At 39.0% G+C, this 21130-nt stretch overlaps 1 protein-coding gene across 4 annotated transcripts in view; it reads left to right on the top strand.

Annotated features, from left to right (window-relative positions):
* Positions 1 to 21130, top strand: part of LOC149258929 (uncharacterized) — a 324467-nt gene that overhangs the window by 33547 nt on the left and 269790 nt on the right. For all 4 annotated transcript variants that reach the window (XM_089416798.1, XM_089416805.1, XM_089416809.1 and 1 more), the window contains one exon: positions 8429 to 8529. In XM_089416798.1, coding sequence (XP_089272924.1) covers positions 8429 to 8529 — 101 coding nt within the window. The remainder of the gene's footprint in view (positions 1 to 8428; positions 8530 to 21130) is intronic.

Raw genomic sequence — 21130 nt, 5'->3', positions numbered from 1 at the left:
TCAAGCAATTACCAAGTTACGTGATATGAAGATCACAAGAACAAAAGACACAAGATGTTGGTGGATAGCTAGGGCAAAAACCCTATAAGGGGAAAACCCAGTCATAACTCTTCCTTCAGTAGATTCAAAGACAAGATGAGATAGTTCAAGAATTCTTTGACCTAGACACAAACTTCCTTCAATCACCAAGTCAGCCCTTCCTTCTTCTCCAAAATATTGCTTCCTAGCAACAACTTTGACATAGAACTTCGACCTTGCAGCAACAAAATTTCGGCCTCCAACAACAGAGCTTTGACCTCCCCAGCAACAAAACTTTGACCTGCAGTAGAGTTCAGAATTTCGGCCCCAACAAATGCCCAGTAACTTCACACGTGTGAGGAATTGATAGCCCAAAACATCAAATATATTCCTTCCAACAAACTTCTTCCTTCTTTAGGAATTTCACACTTTTTCTGCCTCCTTTTCTTAAGTATCGAACTTGTTGAGGTGGTGTGGCAAATGAATTGAACCGCCTCTTATATATAGCCTTCTTGTGGGTGAATTGCCCTAATGTAGGCCGATTTCATCAGGATAGGGCCGACTTGGTGTGGAGGTGTCAAATGACTTATTTGACTAAAATATAATTCTTTTTACATGATACAAAAGCCCAAGAAGGCTCTAATAAAATTGACAATGACTCTTTTGACTCAATATAAAACCTAGAAGCTACAATGGAAGCTTTGACATATAAACACGATGACCCAAACATGAAACCCATGTTTTAATAAGTCATTATAAAATTTATTTTGACAAATAAATTACATTATACGATTATGAAGACTGAACCTAGTTACATTCTTCAACACTCCCTCGTAATTAGGGAGGTATTCATATATACATATATAAGTACATGGAAGATCTCAAAAACACATGAACTACGAAGAGTTCAGACACACTCAGTTCCACAAACTAGATACTTGACCAGGTTTATCTATCCGAGTGGGACTAAGATGGACTAAAGTTTTCAGCGACTCTAGGTACCATCAGGCTTACTAACTAACCATCAACCCAGGGATCTAGGTGCGTATCCAAGGTCAGAGCTCCAAGACCAACGCCACCCTCCCTCTTCGGGATCAGGACATCAAACACACATAGGCCAACTAGATGTCCTCCCAAGCATCCACCATTAGATGCTTCATCTCTCTTTATCAACCAAACTTGTAATGTCAACCAAACCAAGCATGCTTCTAAAATACTCAAACTAGATATATCCATTTGTCCAAGCATGCTTCCAAAGTGTTCAATCTTCTTGTGGAGAGATTTTACCTGTACAAACACAAACCCCAATCAATAATAAACTTTCAAATATACAAGTAAGCACAAACCTTCGGGGTCCTCAATTATTCGGATGCTGCTAATATCATCATCAAGTTATCCATATTCAATTTGTCGGAAGATTTCTTCTTCTTTCATTTCTTCACTAGCACCAATTCATTCTCCAATTTCTTCTTCAGGGTATTTATTATGACTATCATAATATGCCCTCTCTCTCAATTGGGGAGATGTACTCTAGTCTCTTTCTTCTATCTAGGCTCCCTCTTAACTTAGGGAGATCAACAACTTCCTTCTTTTATAACATCGAAGAACCTTTCATGGCTTCATTCCTTGATCATCATCATTCATATGCTTCCTTCATCATGCTTATATGAACATCTTTATTATCTTGAAGATTATGTACTTGCAAAACTTTAATAGCAGGTACAACCAAAAACAAATATACAAAAGCATGAAGTTAGCTATATCAAAATCATGTCAATGGAAGCATTAGACTTTGGACATTAAACAACTAAACCTAGTTAGGTTCATGAGATACATCTTTTTATATGCTAGACATCAACTTCTTGCTAGGGTTTTGTCATAAACCCTAGACTTTATCATCAAGACTTCGAGCAACTCAATCAAGATATCAGTCTCATTATATCTAGGGCCTCAATATTACTTTTAGAGATATATGACAAATTCTACCATGACTTAATGTAAACCTAGATTCCATCTTCGAGACACAAAGCCTTAGATCTCAGTGATCCAATAACAATCCAATCATAGTACTATCTAAGGTTTCAACAATATGCTTTTACATGACAAACTTTTACTAGGGTTTGTTGCAAACCCTAGGCTAAATCATATTGAAAACAATATCATATCCTAGAATATCAATCTCTAGTAGGGCTTTGTTATAAACCCTAGAATTTACATGAGCAACAACAATTAGGTTAGCTTACTCGAATATACATATCTAGGATGCATTTCTCATCAATATTTACTAGGTAAACCTAGGATACAAATGTCAATACATCAAAGTTAGATATACAACAATTTATTCAGACTAGGGTTTTTGGTCATACAAACAAATATACACCTAGGGTTTTATCCCTAGAATCTTACTATAGACATTACAAAGATTTTGGTCATAAACCCTAATTTACCAAACCCTAAAGGTCTAGGGCTTCATTTTAAACATTAACAACAAACCCTAAAGGACTAGGGTTTTTATTATAACAATACCAAGACTCTAAACAAGAGAATAAGATTTCTAGACTTCATCATTAACCCTAAGTAGACTAGGGTTTCATAACTATAGACATACCCTTAGGTTAGGGTTTTATAGAGAACCTTTTAGGGTTCCATACGAATGATCAAAATATAATGAGGGTAGATTTAATCTAATGATTAATCACCCAAACAAGAATATCTTACGATTTAAAACCCTAGACATAATGGTGTCAGTAATGTAAAGCAAATTTTAAAATAGGAATGATCATACCTTTTACAGGAAGAGAACTTTATAACAAAGCTTATAGTTTGAGACATACCTTGAGTTGTTCCTTAACAAACCTTGTAAGACATTAATTTTGAAGGGCTTCCTTTGCTACATAACTTCTTCCATGCTTCAAGTCTATCCTCTGAAGTCTTCTCCATAACCTCTGTGTATTCTGCAATCTTTCCTACTAAGGAAAATACAAAGAGAAGGTTATTAGCATATAATACAAACAAATCTTGATATGAGAGGGAAACCAAACATAACAAAGGAAATAAGGAACAAGATACTTATCTTTTGGTAAAATGGTGGAGGTTCCCTCCTTATGCATTCTTCAATGGTTCTATTCTTCCTTTTTGCAATTCCATTATGCTTGGGGTTGTAGGGAACAATGAGCTCCCTCTTACTACCTGCTTTTTTATAATATGCAATCAATTCTTTTGAAGTGTATTCTCTTCCATTGTTGGATCTCAAAGTTTTTATCTTTCTTTCAGTTAAGGTCTCCACTTTGGATCTAAATTCCTTGAACTTTTCAAATACTTCGTCCTTTGTCTTGAGAAGATAGAGCCATGTCTTTCTAGAGTGATCATCAATGAAGGTCACATAAAGATGGCCTCCAAGAGATTTGATAGACATTGACCCACACATCAGAATGAATGAGGTCTAATATTTCTTTAGACCTTGTGTCATTGCTTGTAAAAGGCTTCCTTGTATTCTTTCCCAGAGCACATCCCTTACATACTCCTTCATGATCTTCTTTGATATTGGGGATGCCATTTACCATTTGACTAAGTGAGGGAATTATCTTGTAGTGTATATGCCCATATCTTCTATGCCATAATTCGATAGGATTGATCTCCATGTGAACTAGGGCTTGAGGAGATGGTGTTATAATTCTATATAGTCTTCCTTCACGAACTCCAATAACTTTTTCCTTATCAATGCTTGAATCTTTTCCCAAACTAGAACTTTACCATCTAGAACATAGGGTATATTGTTTAGGTCTAGCTTTGCTTCATTTTCCAACTTCAAAGATGTAAATCCAAGGCCTTTGACATGTTGTTGTCTACTAACTCCATTGCATGAGATGGTGGTTCCTTCGATAGAGTATTAAGTTGTCTACTTTCTCCCGTCATATGTCTTGATGCTCCACTATCAATGATCCATGCATTGTCATCATCAAGAGTACCTGTAAGTCTAGCCAAGAATCCTTCACTCTTGACTCTCCTAAATAGATTGTAGATGCTCCTTCCAATCCAACTTCTTGAGATTCTCACGATATTGATTCCTATCTTCAAGTAACCTTTTCTTCCAAAATTGATTTTCCTTTCTTCAAGTAATTGTCAACAAAGTGATCTTCAACCTTCTTTGACCTTAGCTCTGATACCATGTTGAGAAATCAATGCTAGTAGTAATTAGGGTTTGATTCCTCTTCTTTGATAAATACTTGTGAATTATGTTGGCTTCTTTTACTTCTTTATTATGTTTCATCAAGAAATTACCAATTTATGTGTATATGAAGATCACAAGGACAAGAGACACAAGATGTAGGCGGACAGCCAGGGAAAAACCCCTGTAAGGGGAAAACCCAATCAAAATTCTTCCTTTTAGTAGATTCAAAGACAAGATGAGATAGTCCAAGACTTCTTTGACCTAGACACAGAGTTCCTCCAATCACCAAGTCAGCCCTTCCTTGTTCTCTAAATGATAGCTTCCTAGCGACAACTTCGACCTTGCAACGACAGAATTTCGGCCTCCAACAATAGAACATCGGCCTTGCAGCAGTAGAACTTTGACCTCCCCAGCATCAAAACTTTGACCTATAGAAGAGTTCAGAATTTCGGCCCCAATAAATGCCAGTAACTTCGCACGTGTGAGGAATTGATAGACCAAAACATCAAATATATTCCTTCCAACAAACTTCTTCCTTCCTTAGGAATTTTACACTTTTTCTGCCTCTCTTTCTCGAGTATCGAACTTGTTGAGTTGGTGTGGCAAATTAATCAAACTACCTCTTATATATAGCCTTCTTGCCGGTCGAATTTCCCTAATGTATGCCGACTTCATCAGGATAGGGCCGACTTGGTGTGGAGGTGTCAAATGACTTATTTGACTCAAAAATAATTCTTTTTACATGATACAAAAGCCCAAGAAGGGTCTAATAAAATTGACAATGACTCTATTGACTCAATATAAAACCTAGAAGCGTACAATGGTAAACTTTGGATAAATATTTGGTGCTTGTCTGGATCTGGGAGGTGATTTGATAAGCGAGAGGCGCCCTGCTATTTCTCCATCTGGGGTTGATCCCTTTGATGCTCTAAGGATGTGTGGACTGATGATTGGGAGGCTGAGGAGAGACCCATGGTCTTATCACTATACTATTTGGTGCACTTTGGAACTCTGTTCATCACTTATTGCTTTGATCTGATGGATCAACATGAATGTATGAGGTGATCATCCAACTCATCCCAAGGCAGGGCATGGTGTGCGAGAACTAAGATCTATGGTTGAAGATCTCCCTAATGAAGAGGGCTAGGCATCTTTGGTCATGGTATTAGAAGTAAAGATGGAGCTCCCCAAGTCCATGTAGAGGCAATGATAGTGTCCTTTGATCTCATAATATAGGGGGCACCTAAAAATGAGATGCCTTTCTGTCTTTGGCTCATGTAGGTGGCACATTTGGCATATCTTATCAGAACGTGGTGTTATTGTTTGTCTCCATCGAAAGTCGATGAGAATCGACCTGGCGCTATTCCAAAGGAATCCTGAGTAGGTGCATCCAATGCCTACGCGTATAAAGGGGCAGATGATGGTACCATCTTGCAACTCCAAAACGTTCTCTAGGTAGAAGGACATGTTCGAGCCCAGTGTCATTGGCGGTGAGGTTCAAGTGACTTGAATGTACAATCTGTAGATATCCTCTTTGATAGCTTGATTTGACACCTATTTAGTTGGCAAGAGATGGCTTGTAGCATCAATGGGGGAAGGCGTTGGGGAGATAATCATTGATTGGAGAAGTCGAGAAGCCTTTGAGAACCAACCTTGTGCATTGCCTGAGGGGGGATTCAAAGTGAATGCCTCAAAGGAGCAAAGTGCAAGGTAGGAGTACCTCTCTCTTTTGGTGGCAAAGTCTCAGAAAGACCCAACTCTATAAGGAAAGAGACCAAGCGAAAATTGACCTCGAGGCAAAATGGGTGGATACCAAACTCTACTTGAATAGTTTGTTGTGGAGTTGTCTAATTGTAGTGGATGATGTATTTGAGAAGTAGGTTTTGGACTCTTCCCCTTGGTTGAGTATGTCTCGACCCCCAAATCACTGAGCCATCAAGAATTGTGGGTCTATTAATTGCCTCCATGAATTAGAATTTGGATGAGATGTCCTGAAACTGACCCTAGAAGCACTGTCTCTAGATGACGGCCAGGGACTTGTACCCTTACCGAGCCGAGGTTGGAAGGCCTACCAAAATGAGGCCTTGTACACTGTAATCCCAGGTAAGTGTAAGTTGTGGTGATCTCAATGTCTTCTACCTCTCAGTAGTAGAAATGTAAGTTTGTAAGAGGCTCTTCAATGCATTGAAGATCAAAATTTTGGTCTTACCGAGGTTGACTGTCAGATATTGAAGGTCAGAAAAGCTGGCCAGTGCATTGATTTGTCTTCTTAGGCCCTCGGGGGTAGAGGCCAACAAGACCAAGTTGTTGAATAGGAGCAAGGAAATCAATACCTGATGTAGAAGATAGCCAACCCCCTCGTAGATGTGCTCATGGAGGAAGGAATCTAGCTCATCAATATAGATCCCAGACCTTTGCGAATCAGTTCAATGGGAACCAATTCTCTTAATATCTCAACTGGTTCCTAAATTTGGATCCAAATCCCAACTGTCAGAAAATGGATTCCTAAAGCCAAAAATAAATTTTACATCAAATCACACCAAACCTTGAGGAATCAGATTTGGATTGCTGATTCCCTGCATGTATGATATAGATCTGGGTACAAGGCTAAGAATGGTGAATCTGATAATGGTGCTATGCAGTGAATACATTAAGCCAATTCATGGTGGAGCCTAGGTAGTCTCATTGGAGAGCTTAGAAGGCAGTCTCATTGGAAAGATTCTAAGCATGTGCATCGATATATGAAGGGCATTATTCATTATGGGATGTGATGTACAAGATATTGTGAGTTTTTATTTCATGGTTTTGTTGATTCAAATTGGGCAAGAGATACGGGGAACAAAGAGCACTTCTTTCCGTTTGGGCACATGCATGATTTCTTTGTTTAGCAGGAAACAAGCAACAATTTCCTTTAGCTTAGCAGAAGTAGAGTACCTTGCAGCTTCAGCTGCTAGTTGTGAATTAATTTGGCTTCACAAATTGCTTGCTGGTTTGATTATGGAGATCATATAGCATTTCCTAAGAGCTTGGGTACAAACAAAAGTTATGATCGTTGTGTATATTCCTTTATATTTACATGTGGTCGATGTTCAAACCAAGCCCATAGCGAAGGGGAAGTTGAAGTTGATGAAAGACATACTTAGTATGTTGGAGAACACGTTCCTTGCAAAGAGGGACTGTTAATTTGTTGCTTTGAATATGTTCTCCGTATAATTTCCTTTTGTTGGCATCATTTTCTATCTTTTAGGGACTTTATAGATTCTACTGTTTTCTACCTTTAGACTGCATTTGAACTAGTGATCAGTCTTCATTGTGTGTCTGCTTTGATAAAAGGGAGGGCACCTTCTATTAGAGGGAACCTTCCATTAGGAAGGGCACCTTCCTAGTGTGCTTCATTACTTCTGCATGGTACGCCGCACCTAGAGAAAACCTCAGACCTACTCAAGATTAGTTGGCGTGTGTGGGGGAACTTTAGTATATAATCTCCTAACTGGAGCACCTCTCGTAGAATAGTCAGTGTCAGTTTAGAAGAATTAAAAGTGAATTTTAACATCTTTTTTACCTGCTGGTTTGTTTCTATTCTCCATGTAGATTTATGAGGGAAGTATTAGGAGAGTTAGCGCGTGAGTTAACTGAAGAGAGCACCCACCAACCTAGAAGCGCCTCTCTCTTGTATTTGACATTATAATCATTCTTTTCAAGCTAATTTGTTGTTGCTGCTACAGATCCATTTGTGATTTTATGATTTCAGTAGGTGGAATTCTCAGATTGCTCATTTGGTGGTTTAATCTCCTTTCGTAATTTTTGACTTGTAGCTACAGAGATGCATATATATTGTTTTTACAAGTGTATAGAAATATTTAAGAATATTTCTACATTATATTCGGCAACACTGAGTTTGCACCCTATTTCAAGCATAAGCTTGTGCCCTATCAAGTAAATGTGCAAGCATGTGGAGTCCGGATTGCCGCTTGAGTGAATGTAAAATAAAATATCAAAGAAGCACTAATCCTTCTGAAGGTTTGAATATAGATTCAAACCATTAGTAGCCTGTAGGTGATCTGATTATTATTGAAATTTATTTTCCACTTATATTTGATCTCGAAGTTTAAATTCTCCAAGAATATATGTCATTTTCATATTGTTTTCGATATGGTTCAGAAATCATGTAATGCTTGAGTGTGTTAGTATGCAAATTTCTTTTCAGTTCCCAGTTAATATTGCTTTTCTTGAATGAAGGACCTCAAATGGATAAAAAGATAAGAGCACTTGCATGTTGGAGAGATTTTACATTTGCTGCCACTGGGCATGACATTGCAGTGTTTAGGCGAGCTCATCAGGTATGAAGTTTTGGAAGTTAAGTTTATTGCTATGATTGTATTTTATGATTTATCTCAATTTCCTTGCAATCATGCTAAATGAGAAATTGATGATTATGAAAAGTGAGTACCAATCAACATTTCATTGAGAGCATAGAAATTTTGGCATTTATTGAGTATTTGATGCTAGTATGATATATTATTTAGAGTTCATCACTATAGAGGGCTGGACTGTCTTGTTACTTCATTAACATGGACAAAGCATCGTGCATTCAGATCCTTTATAACTATTTACTTTTTAGCATATATTTGTTTTTGCATGTTATTAGACTCTAGATTTGGATGCTCTGCAATTTTGACCTCCTAAAGTTGATATGACATTGCATGAGCTGAAGTTGGTAGTTGAAGTTCCTCCACCAACTGTTGGGATTTATGGGTATGCACCGTTATTGATGATTAAATGTGCCATATGGCAATTGTGTGGAAAGAGGGATTCCCTATTGCTACCAGAATAACCTTTGGGATCTCTAACATCAAATTTGAGATTCTTCATTCTCTTCTTGACACTTGTCGTTTGACAAAAAAGGACCTTTGCCTTCTTAACATGCAGTGTTTGACATTTATCATTGGTGTGCCCACTGCCAACGATGGTATTTTGAATAAAGTTAGAAAGGCCATGTGCCAACCTGAGGCGACTCAAGATTGACTCGTACAATCTCATGATGGCTACTAGGAGTGTCACATATATGCCAATGTCACAAAGCCTCTCTGGGAACAATGTCAAATACTTTTTGGAAGTCTACAAAGCAGCGATAGACTTTCCAAGAGTGATGATGAGCCTCTTCAATAATGGCTCTATTGACCACTGAAGTGTACCCAATTTTTTTTGAAGACTATGCCCGAGGATGTATCAGAGGCTTCATGTACCATCAGAGTTCACCATATCATCAAAGGTTTTCAACTCTATTTCTCCTTCTCATCTTCTTTTGTTGTACTCAGATTCCACAAGCCCTACGGGGATGATATAAAGTGATGATATTATGATGAGTTGAGTCATGTAACAAGCCCAGGTAACTTGGGACTTTGTCATCAAGTGAGTTTAATTTGGGAGGTTTTTTTTCACTTGGTTAATTATTAGGTGCTTACGGGGGCTTAATAATTAATTGAGTTTTTTCCTCCAAGCATAACCCCAAAGACAGAGTGCAGCTTGATGGTGAGGCCTTGGGTGAGTCCTAGTGTTTATAGTCATTGTATATTACTATATTAGATCACTCGTAAAATTTCGTGGAATTTGATTAGGTCTAGGGGATATTTTTTTAAAATTTCCCGTAGGGCGGAAATTTGAATAAAATTTGAATGTAAAATGTAATAAGTGATGTCTAGAGAAGTTGTATGGGGTATATGTGCTCAAAATTACACTTCTCACCATCAGCTTTCTACTATGACACACTTTGAGGGGTAAAAAATAAGTTCTAAACCCTTAAAACCCATTTTTTCTAATTTTACTGGGAAAATTGACAATAAATTAGCCCATAAATAAATTAAATGGAGAAAAATAAATAACTCCATGATGCAGGAGCATCTTGGTCAAAATATTATTGTTCATTTGGTTGATTTAGGGGGTGATGTTTTTAATTATTTTTAGGAATCTTGTATAGATTGAGTGAGAAATCTATGTGTGAGGTTTTCAGTTGTGAAATATTCTCAACTATGTGAGAATATCAGGGATAATTGATATGTGTAAATCTCGTAGAGATCTTAGGGATTACGAGATCCTCGAATAAGAATTAGTTGAGTAAATTATGGGAAAAATCATGGATTTAGTATAATCCATAATTATGTAATTAATCTATAAATGTAAGCCTACGAGGAGAGTGAGAAACAAGTGTTGCAGAGTGTTAGAGTGTTAGAGAGAGTTAAGTAGTGGAGAGAATAAATCAGAGCATGTGATGTTCTGAATGTATATGTAAATACTGTTATGAATGAAAGGATTTTTGTGTTCAAAACTTGTTTCTACGTGATCTTTTGTTATGTAATTTGGTTTTGTTGATTCCTTAAGTTGTAGGCTGAATCCTCTGTTAGATACGGGAAATTGTGTGCGAACTTAAAACCTTTACTGGAGTCTGATGTTTGAGGCTTTAATTTGTTGATCGCTGATTGAAAGCGGACAAAGATTGAATGTATTGACAATCATCATTGATCACGGGATGGATCAATGATGATTTATTTAGAAGAAGATTTGAATCGTCCGATCGGACAAACCCATCAGATCTGACGGATATCGCGTGCCAACAAGCGCAGACGATAATTCCAAAAACAGACGCGATATTTTATAAAACTGAGTTAATAGCTCAGTTAATCGTGACTGTCTGTTTGAAGGGGTCAGATCTGACGGTAATCGCGTATAAAGATGCACGAGTTTTAATTTAAATTTCGGACACGATATTTTATGGACTGTGATTTAATCCAGTTGAATTCCGGATCGATCATAGCCATTCATTATGTATGGACGAGATCCGACGAATATCGCTCCAGAAGATGCGTGCTGGTTAGCATAGTTTTCAGACGCGATAAGGTTTGAACGAAATTTTAATTTGGTTTGAGTTCCGCTAAAGAGGTCGGGGTCTGATAGTTTAATTAAACAAGGGTTTAATTAATTTAATTTCCGTATTTATGTAAAGTTGTAGTTTCGCTGCATCACTCCATGTGACAAAATGACATGGAAATGACTTGGAAATTATCTCAAGTCAAAGGACAACTTGAGGATTATTTGACACCTTACATCATCAATGCATGGATCACATGAGGAAATCGAATTTTGGCAATTAATGAAGGAACTAGTCACATGGAAAATCAAATTTCTTGGAGTAAATGCACATGTGGGGATATCTCATGGAATATTTGATTGAGATTTTTATGGTGACATGTCTCCACTCCAACTTCATTCATTGTATACACTTGGCTCTCACAGTCAAGAGGAGGATCAACGCATTTCCCAAGGAAGCCCATGCAATTGCTAAAGGAGGATCAACGTATGGCTTGAGGATGAGGTGTCAACACTTGGTTTGATGATGGAGATTGACATGAGTTAACTCTTTGATTGGTTCACACTTGGCTTGGCTTGTCTCTACACTTGGATAATTTGATTTGCTTGAAGAGTTCGATTTGCTTGAAGACTCACATGTGGCATCTCATCATCCCCACTTGGAATTCGATTTCCTTTCTTGGGATCTTCTCCATGTCCATTTGTCACTTGGTTGTTACATTGGGATTTTCTCCCATTTCTCTATATAATAGAGCTTTGAGCTCTCACTATGTATCATTGAAAACGAATTATTGTGCTTGGGGAAGCTCTGCTCTTGTGTACACTTACATTCTATTGCAATAAAAGACTTTGGGGTTCACTTATGAGGTGTTGTTCTTCTTGAGCATGGTAATATCTTGATCACTGTGCTTCATCTTTCTACTTGTGTTATTGTGTTAATTATTTTCCATTATGATTTTAGAGATTTTCTAATGTAGAGCTACCTACGTTGGCATTTGAAAAGTTGCTCTAGATAGGGAATGTTTTAGTTGATTTTCCAATAAATCTCTAAGATTTCTTTATCATTGTATTTTTCAAAGCCCATATGGATCTAATGTGTTTTTGAAGTCGTGTAGAAACATGTTTTGGATCAAGCCTCAAGTGTGAGGGGAAATTCTCGGAGGAATCATCTCACTCTTGAGCAAGTTCATTGAAGAACCCACATTTGTTGTCTCCCAATGCCTCATCTTATGATTTTGTGTTTGTAGGGATCCTTGGTCTTAGCTTGTATTTCAAGTCAAAATTCATTTAAAATAATTTATCTCAAATTCTTGTTCTAAAATTGATTTTATTTTGCTATTGGAGAGCATGTTGAAGATTAGGCAAGGAAAGGAGTCTTGCTCCAATTCCTTGGTCTAATTTTGTAGACTATTTGTAGATATTATTTGGTAACATTTCTCTTTATTTTCCACTAAGTTTGAGTGTTGGTTTTGCAGAGAAAATCAGATATTATTTGAGGATTGTGCTTACCATTTGTTTCCAAGACCTTAGCATTGTTTGGAAGACTAATTTTTGACAAGGCCCTAGACAAAGGACTAGCCTCTCTTCTCTTGTGCAAATATTCACCTATCTTGAGGGTTGATTTTCGGATGGCAAAAGACTTTTAGCATTTTCAGATTTGAGAGCCTTCTTATTGTACTCTTTTAGTTACTAATTTTGACCTTTCAAAAAGGAGATCTAGTGCTTAAAAGCATCACATGTTGTAAAGATCCTCCTTGAAGGTCTCTCATCTTTGTAACAAGCTAATAAGAGATCTATTTTCTTGTGGGAGCGTGGGTTTTACCCATGGCATCCTTTCTCTCCATTTAGGGAGAGAAATGTGTGGGTAGATTAACTCTTTTGCATCTTTTACATTCTCTTATTTTCATTTTACTTGCATACTTAATTGGAAATTTACACAACCTCATCCTCACATTTTGTTTATCTAGATAAGTTTGCTACAATTTCATTTGAGCTTTGCATCCTCTATTTCACATTGCTTTGAATTACAAGTCAACACTTCACTTTGAGCAATTTACTCTTTACATGCAATTACTTTACATGTCTAGCAAGTTTTAATTTAGTTTACTAATTTTTTTCTATTTAGTTTGGTAAATTGTTTCATGATCATTCGAGTATATGCTTCACATGCTACATTGTTATCTTGATGTATTGGAGCATTATACCATCATTGTCTATTTGGAACAAATTTCATTTGCAAGCAACTTGCAAGCTAATTTCCTTTTTCCAATTAAAGTTATATTTGCAATTTACTTTGAGCACTATTTCATTATTTTGAAGCATTGCAAATCAATATCTTTCTTGGGGAAAATTTACATGCATTTCATTTAGGCATATTACCATAGTTTGCATTTCTAACTCAATTGACCTCCAAGCATAAGCTTGGTTGGTAAATATTATAGGACAAAGATTTTCTAGAAGAATTCTTCCAACTGGTACGAAGTAAGGTAAAGGTGTGTGACCCTACAATTATGAAGGTGGCTTGTCCCCTTGTAGGAACTAAGACACACATGACTCGTAAAACTGAGGGGAAGGGTATCATTAACGCCTACCAGTGAGTCCTCAACCCCTCTTTCTTATAGTCACCCTAATTTTTACCTTTTGGCAAGAGTTTGAAAAAATATCTCACTTAGAATAGGCATTTAGCTTTAAAACTAATCAAGATAATTGCATCTAAGCTTAGTTAAGTGCATATCATCTTGACTCATTTTACTTGCATTTATATCATGTACTTGTTATGATGAAAATCCATTGAAGTTATCATTTTGTTGAAGTATTTCATTGATCAAGTGTAATATCGTTTGGGGCAAGTAAATCTTTGTTTCATTTCATTTTGCAAGTTATTTTCTATTTAACATACTTTGAATCATGAATGAATATATATTTGCTTAAAGCATTTCTATATCTTGCAAGTTGATATCATCATTTTCTAACATTCATTTGTTTTTGCAGGATTACTTGATGTTTCATTTTGAAACATTTACCTTTTGAGTAAGTGTTTATCATTTTGAAGCAATATTGAAGGCACTGGTTTTACATGCTTATATTTGAATTATGTGTTAATGATTATTGAATATCTTTCATATCTTGTACTGCTCATCATACTTGTTGAGACTTGCTCATAATCTTGAAGTAATCCAATTGATCTTAGTATCTCCTAGAAACCTCATATCTTTTTTTCATTTAACTTTTCATTAGGGACCACCCCCCTTAGCTTATCTAGGAGAGAGATGGGAATAGGTGATAGTCCCATCTCTTGGTATTGCCACCAACCACACCTTGTGGGGTTAAGGGCCTTTTTTCACTAATTTAGGTGTGTGTGACAGGTGGCAACAACAAACTCAAAATGTGAAAATGTGATCAATCATTTGGTATCTCGGGTGGAAGCTTGCTTGTCCTCTAGCTCTTAGATGTTGTCTCTCTAGCTCATCAAGAAGCCACTAATGCAAGACCGTGGCATACAACTTCAAGAAAGTATGGCCTACCATAACAATCCTGTAGTTGTTTGGAGCACAACTACTCCCAAATCTGTAGATCAGATGGATAATGTGTCCTGTCCAAGAAGGGTGGTAATCGGAACAAACCACATGGTTAAATAGATTAGCAATATAAGACTTAAGAGACTGGATGCCATGCTTAAAGAATTCGACTTGAAAGCCTTCCTTGGCCATCTTCCTGTTGGTGCTTATAGCTCTGACAACTCTCCCGATTCCCACTCTGAGAAAAGGTGACAAGAGGAGGAAGGGGAGGGGATGTGTGTTGGGGTTTGTCCGGGAATGTCATAAAGGGAGGTGGTGTGGGAAAACATGGCCTGAGGGTCAAGGTCAGATGGGGTATCATGGCATCTAGGAAAAAGGGCATGCCAAAAAGCTTTTGGGTAGTGGCGGAGGGTGGCACAAAGTTTGCTTCTTCTTTGGGAAAGAAATGCATGCTTTTTACAACGAAGGAGTTGGCGATAAGCTTTGCAACAGTCTTTTAAAAAATGACCGAACCGATTTGGAATTGGCTGAGCCCACTGAGCTAGACCCCTGGCCGGGCCAGCTCGGTACAAAAACCAAGCCAAAGGCCGGTCTATTACAGAACCGGCCGAGCCGGTCACTGATTTGGTCGATTCGGTAATAGACTGACCGGCTCGGCCGAGTCTGACATAACCCGACCAAGCTAGTCAAACCTGGTCTGCGACGTAAAAGGGAGGGAAAGTAGACTCCAAATTAGGTTTTTTGCAAGTCCATCTAACCTCTCCCAAGCCTATAAAAGTTACCCAACCCCCTCACATTTCCTCACAACTATTTCATTGCATTTGTGAGGAGTTTGTGAAGAGTTGTGGAGTTGGTTTTTGAAGCAACAATGAGGAGTCTCTTGGGCAATCATTGGAGCAATAGTGAGGAGCTCCTTGGGCAGTCATTGGAGCAACATTTAGGAGTTGGTTTGTTGGAGCAACATTGAAGAGGTTAGAGCCTAAAGATATTTTTTTTTCACTTCTCAAATGTGCCTTTGCTTGGTTTTTTTTTTTGCAAATCTGGAAATTGAAAAGGGTAATTTTTGTAAAAGAAATGAACATTGAAGAGTTGTTTTTTTCTTTTCATTTTCAGATTTTTTTCCTTTCATTTCCAAGTCCAAATATCAGAAAATGGCTTCTAGAATGAAAAATGCTACTTGGGAATATGTTGAGATGATCAATAATCAAATGCATTGCAAATTTTGTCATAGAAAAATTAAGGGAGGTGGAGGGGGCATTCATAGGCTGAAACAACACTTGGTTGGTATTAGAGGCCAAATTGCTCCATGTGCAGCACCAACAAAACAAATTGGGGATATTAGGAAGGAGTTGCTAGAAAAATTTGAGAAGTTTGAGGAAGAAAAATCTAGGCAAAAAGAAATAGAGGCTGAAATTGGGAGGAAGAGGAGTATAAAACACATGATGGCTGCCAACCCCAATTTTGATTATGAGGGCTCTTCATCTATCCCTTGCACTGATGCATCCAACCCCTTTCGCTATGTTCCTCCCTCTTTGGAGTCTATTCAAGAAAATGGTAAGGGTAAAATTAAAAAGAAGGGTGATATCAGAAGTTATTTCAAACCCTCTTCTCCCTCTGATAGTGCACATGGTCCTTGTGAAAATTTGGAGACCCAAATCACTATTGCAACAAACTGATATTACTTCTCCTACTTGTTAATTCATGCAAGTTATTTACTGTGTTACACTGTAAATATCGAAGTAAATACGACTGCAACCTTCACTAATTAAATTATATGCGGAAACAAGAACTGAGCAAGAAGAAATAACCACACACACAATTGGCACCGTTGTTTTTGGGCAAATGTTCTCGGAAAAACCCAATGCAGGAAAACCGGTGCAACAGTGGAGGGTTCGTATTATTGTGCAGTAGTTTCTGAATATAATCTTTGGATGCCTTACTGGCTATCCGATACAGAGAATCTGACTGGTCGAGAAATTAGTGAGAAATACCTCACACTATCACTGGCGAACCGACACTGATCCAGGCTTGGATGGTTGGCCCCACGCTAGCTCTGTGCAACCTCTGTGTCAACCTCTTTGGGGTCTTCGTCACCTCTTCCACGGATCTTTTGCTGTCTGGAACTTCGTTCCTCTGGCCCTTCGGTCTCACACCTCGGCTTCTGGCTCTGGAACTCGACTTCCTAGCTGAATCTCAGACTCCCTTTGAAGCTCTGCGGTGCCTCTGCGTGGCATTGCGCTGCCTCTTCTGGAATTCTCTTTGCCTTCTCTGCAGTGTATCCCCGGATCGAGAAACTCTCCAACTGAAAAACTATCCTTGCCCCTCACTGCAAGAAATCTCCTCAATGAATTCTCCGACAACTGCTGCGCTGCTCTCTTGAGAAATCGATCTCTTGATCTCACTCGACGTGTCTTCCAAATGCCCATCGAAGTCCTTCTTATAATCTTTTCGTTGAGTAATCAACGACCTAGATTAAATTCTAATCAATGGCTCAGATCATATTGACTCGATCTCCGTCTTTTTCTAGAAGATTCACACCCAGTTTTATTAATACCCTTTAATTATTTTAATTTCCTAAGTTTAGACTTAAGCATCCATTAAAAATAATTAATTATTTTAATAAAACTGTCTCTGGGTGGAATTTCCCAACGATTTTTGGGTATTTTGGAATACATGTGTCCTGGCCTCCCTGCAAATTTTGAGGCTTAGAGCACATTCAATGCTACTAGAAATCAACACTCCCCCTTAGCGTGGAATGTGATCTTATAATGCAACCTGCTGAAGCATCACCTTGACTCTATAACATCTCCCTCTGCGCTGCTGATGTTTGATATCATTGCCCACCAACTATTGTGCAAATGCTGCATCCGAGCTGCTGCTAATTCTGCATGCTACTGCCAACTGCCTCTGTACTGCAACTCTGCTACTGTTGCAATAGAAAAACATCCAAAATACTGAACCAAAGGTGTTTAATGTGATGCATCTGTTGTTGGAGTTTTGACAGCTGCTAGTCTCTGCATTGACCCTTTGAAGTCTCTGCGTTGCTGCTGACTCTGAATTGTGCCAACTGCACTGCTGCTAACTTTGCTCTGCGTTGTGTTGATTTCTGGTAGCATTGGATGTGCTTCAAGTCTCAAATTTTGCAAGGAGGCTTAGGCACATGTATTCCAAAAAACCCAAAAAGCGTTTTGGGAAATTCAACCCAGAAACAATTGTATTAAAATAATTAATTATTTCTAAAGGGACCCTAAGTCTAAACTTAGGAAAATAAAATAATTAATGGGTATTAGTCTAACTGTGGGTGTAACTTCTAGAAGAAGACGAGGATCAAGCAAAAATGATCTTAGCCATTGATTAGCTTCTAATCTGGGCCGTTGAATGTCAACGAGGAGATTATTTAAGGAGGCTTGAGGGTCATTTGGAAGGACACATAGAGAGTTCAAAAGTTCGATTTTCTGAAGCAGAGCAGAGGAGCTGTTGGGAGAATTTCGATAGTGAGTTATTGCAGTGAGGGGCAAGGATAGTTGGGTTGGAGTATCTTCTCTAGACCCAGGATACGTAACAGAGAGGCAGAGAGACATCCGGAGGAGGCAACGCAGACCCAGGAGGGGTTGACGCTGGGCCAAAAGGGCCCACGCAGAGCTTGACGCTGAGCCGAGAGGGCTGGAAACTGCTCTAGAGGGAAAACGTTTCCCAATTGAGCTTATGCATGTCCTACATAGGGCCGCCACAAAGACAACTGGGGACAATTGGTTCAGCTGTCGGAACAGCCGGAAATTGCCGGGTAGAGTGAGGCAATCTCTCTAAGTTTTGCTGCCAGTTTATTTTCTCTGTAACTGGATTGCTGGAAGGGCATCCAGAGTTGTATTCAGAAACTATTGCATAATAATATAAAACCCTTAGAGCTGCTGCACCGGTTTTCCTGCATTGGGTTTTTTCTGGGGACATTTGTCCAAAAAACACTGTGTCACTAGTGTGTATTTTTTCTCTATTGTTTTGTTCTTGTTTTGGGAAAATTAATTAATTAAGTGAAGGCTGCAGTTGTATTAACTTCAATATTTGCTGTAGGAAGCAATAAATAATTTGTTTCAGTAATTAACAAATAGGAGAAGTTTAATCAGTTGCTATAGTAGTAGATTCGTGTGGGATTCTCGAATTTTCACACGCTGCTCAGTCTTTGGCGCTCCTAGCCACTGACATTCCTCTGCACCAACTGACACTGGTCCATCCTGCTACTTCTGATATGGGCTCCCGTAGCAAGGTATTGACCCAAGAGGTGGATTCCTCAAGGATCCGACCCATCTGCAGTTCTTTCGAACTACAGTACTAGATCACCCTACCTCTCACCTGGAGGTATCTGGGCAATCATGGCAAACTCCTCCTCCTCGATCCTTGCGGTTGTAGCCTGCGGATCATGTTTCTCGTCCTTGTCCTTCTTCTTGAAAGGACATTGCATAGCATAGTGACCAAATTCACCACACTAGAAATATTTGATCTTAGAGATGTCCTTCTTTCGCCTTCGCTGCTCCTGCTACCCCTTTGATGCAAGGGCTACATTCTCCTCCTATTCCTTGAGCTTCGTCCCACTGCTACTGCTGCCATCAAGTTTGCACTTGACTAAGTCTCGCCTGATCTCTTCTTGTTGAAGAGCGGTCCACATCCCTTCCCAATCCGACAATTTCTATTTGCCCAAGATACTCTGGACAAATACTTGCCATTCTTCTGAGACTGAATTTAGGGCCAAACTTACCATTTCTGTAGGCTGAGGCGTTGATCGTACATTTTCCAACTGATCTTGGATTTTCTGAAGCTTCGATAGGAACGGATCAATGCGTTCCCCCCTTCTGCATCCTCGTGGATCTCATTTTCTCCTCCAAGTACATCTTTCGCTGCTCGGAAGATCCTTGATACAACATAGCCAAGGCATCCCACATCTCTTTGGCCATCCCTTTGCCAGCAATGTGACATACAACGTGATCCCTCACTCTGTCGAGGATCAACCACTTGGCCTTCACCATCTCAACCTTGTACTTCTTGAGCGGATCTACATCGGCGGGTACAACTACCACACTATTGACATAGGCTTTGAGATCATGCTCATCTAGAAGGCAGGAGATCCTAGCCTTCCAGATCACATAGTTGGATGCTCCGTCCAACTGATCTTGATCTCTCAGCCCATTCGCTGCCACCTCTGCCAACAAAAGTCGAATTGCTCCCTCTCCTCTGCGCAACTGCTAGGTTGACCTATGCACTCCCTGTTGGAGTTAATAGATCTGCTCCTTGCTACTATTGCTCAGAAATTGAGAAATAGAATTCCTTGGCTCAGAATTCACTAAGGAAGAAATTCCCTCAAAAAGTGTCTTCTTCCTTCTTCTGACACTTTTTTGACCCAACAAACGCTGCAGAAAATTGCGTCCCACTTGAAGACTGCTCTGCTCTGAATCTGTTGCTGCGATGCTTCCTCTACCACTGACAAATCACAAACTGGAAATCTCACTTCTCTGTCAACTCACTTAGAGAGATTTTCCTCGAGAATCTTGCCCTCTTGGCCTGGACTGCGCAATTCCTCTGGTGATTCGATTTGCTGCCTACGCAACACTTCGATCTCCCTACTTCTCTTCAACGCTAGGCTCTTCTGATCTTCTCTCTTGCTTCACCCGTCCTCTGATACCATGTGAAAATTTGGAGACCCAAATCCCTACTGCAACAAACTTTTATTACTTCTCCTACTTGTTAATTCATGCAAGTTATTTACTGTGTTACACTATAAATATTGAAGTAAATACGACTACAGCCTTCACTAATTAAATTATATGCAGAAACAAGAACTGAGCAAGAAGAAATAACCACACACAGTTGACACCGTTGATTTTGGACAAATGTCCCTAGAAAAACCCAATGCGGGAAAACCGGTGCAGCAGTTGAGGGTTTGTATTATTGTGCAGTAGTTTCTGAATACAATCTTTGGATGCCCTACTGGCTATTTGATACAGAGAATCTGATTGGCATTAGTGAGAAATACCTCACACTATCACTGGCGAACTGACACTAATCCAAGCCCTGGATGGCAGGCCCTACGTTGGCTCTGCGCAGCCTTTGCGTACGCCTATGCAGGTCTGCGTCAGCCTCTCTGGGGTCTTTGTCACCTCTTCCATGGATCTTTTGCTGTCTAGAACTTCGTTCCTTTCATCCTCCGGTCTCACACCCCGACTTTTGGCTCTGGAACTCGAATTCCCAGCTGAACCTCAGACTCCCTCTAAACCTCTGCGCTGCCTCTTCTGGATCTCTCTTTGCCTTTTCTGCAATGTATCTCTAGATCAGGAAACTTTCCAACCGAAAAACTATCCCTGCCCCTCACTGCAAGAAATCTCCTCGTTGACTTCTCTGGCAATTGCTGCGCTCCTCTCTTGAGAAATTGATCTCTTGATCTCACTTGATGTGTCTTCCAAAATTCCCATCAAAGTCCTTCTTATAATCTTCCCGTTGTGTAATCAATGTCCCAAATTAAAATCTAATCAATGGCTCAGATCATATTGACTCGATCTTTGTCTTTTTCTAG

Source organism: Pinus tabuliformis, chromosome 6 (assembly GCF_031772625.1).
Source record: "Pinus tabuliformis cultivar Carrire ecotype Pingquan chromosome 6, CPIR1, whole genome shotgun sequence".
Taxonomy (NCBI): domain Eukaryota; kingdom Viridiplantae; phylum Streptophyta; class Pinopsida; order Pinales; family Pinaceae; genus Pinus; species Pinus tabuliformis.
Note: the sequence above shows the minus strand (reverse complement) of the source record. Positions and strands in the feature narration are given on the sequence as shown.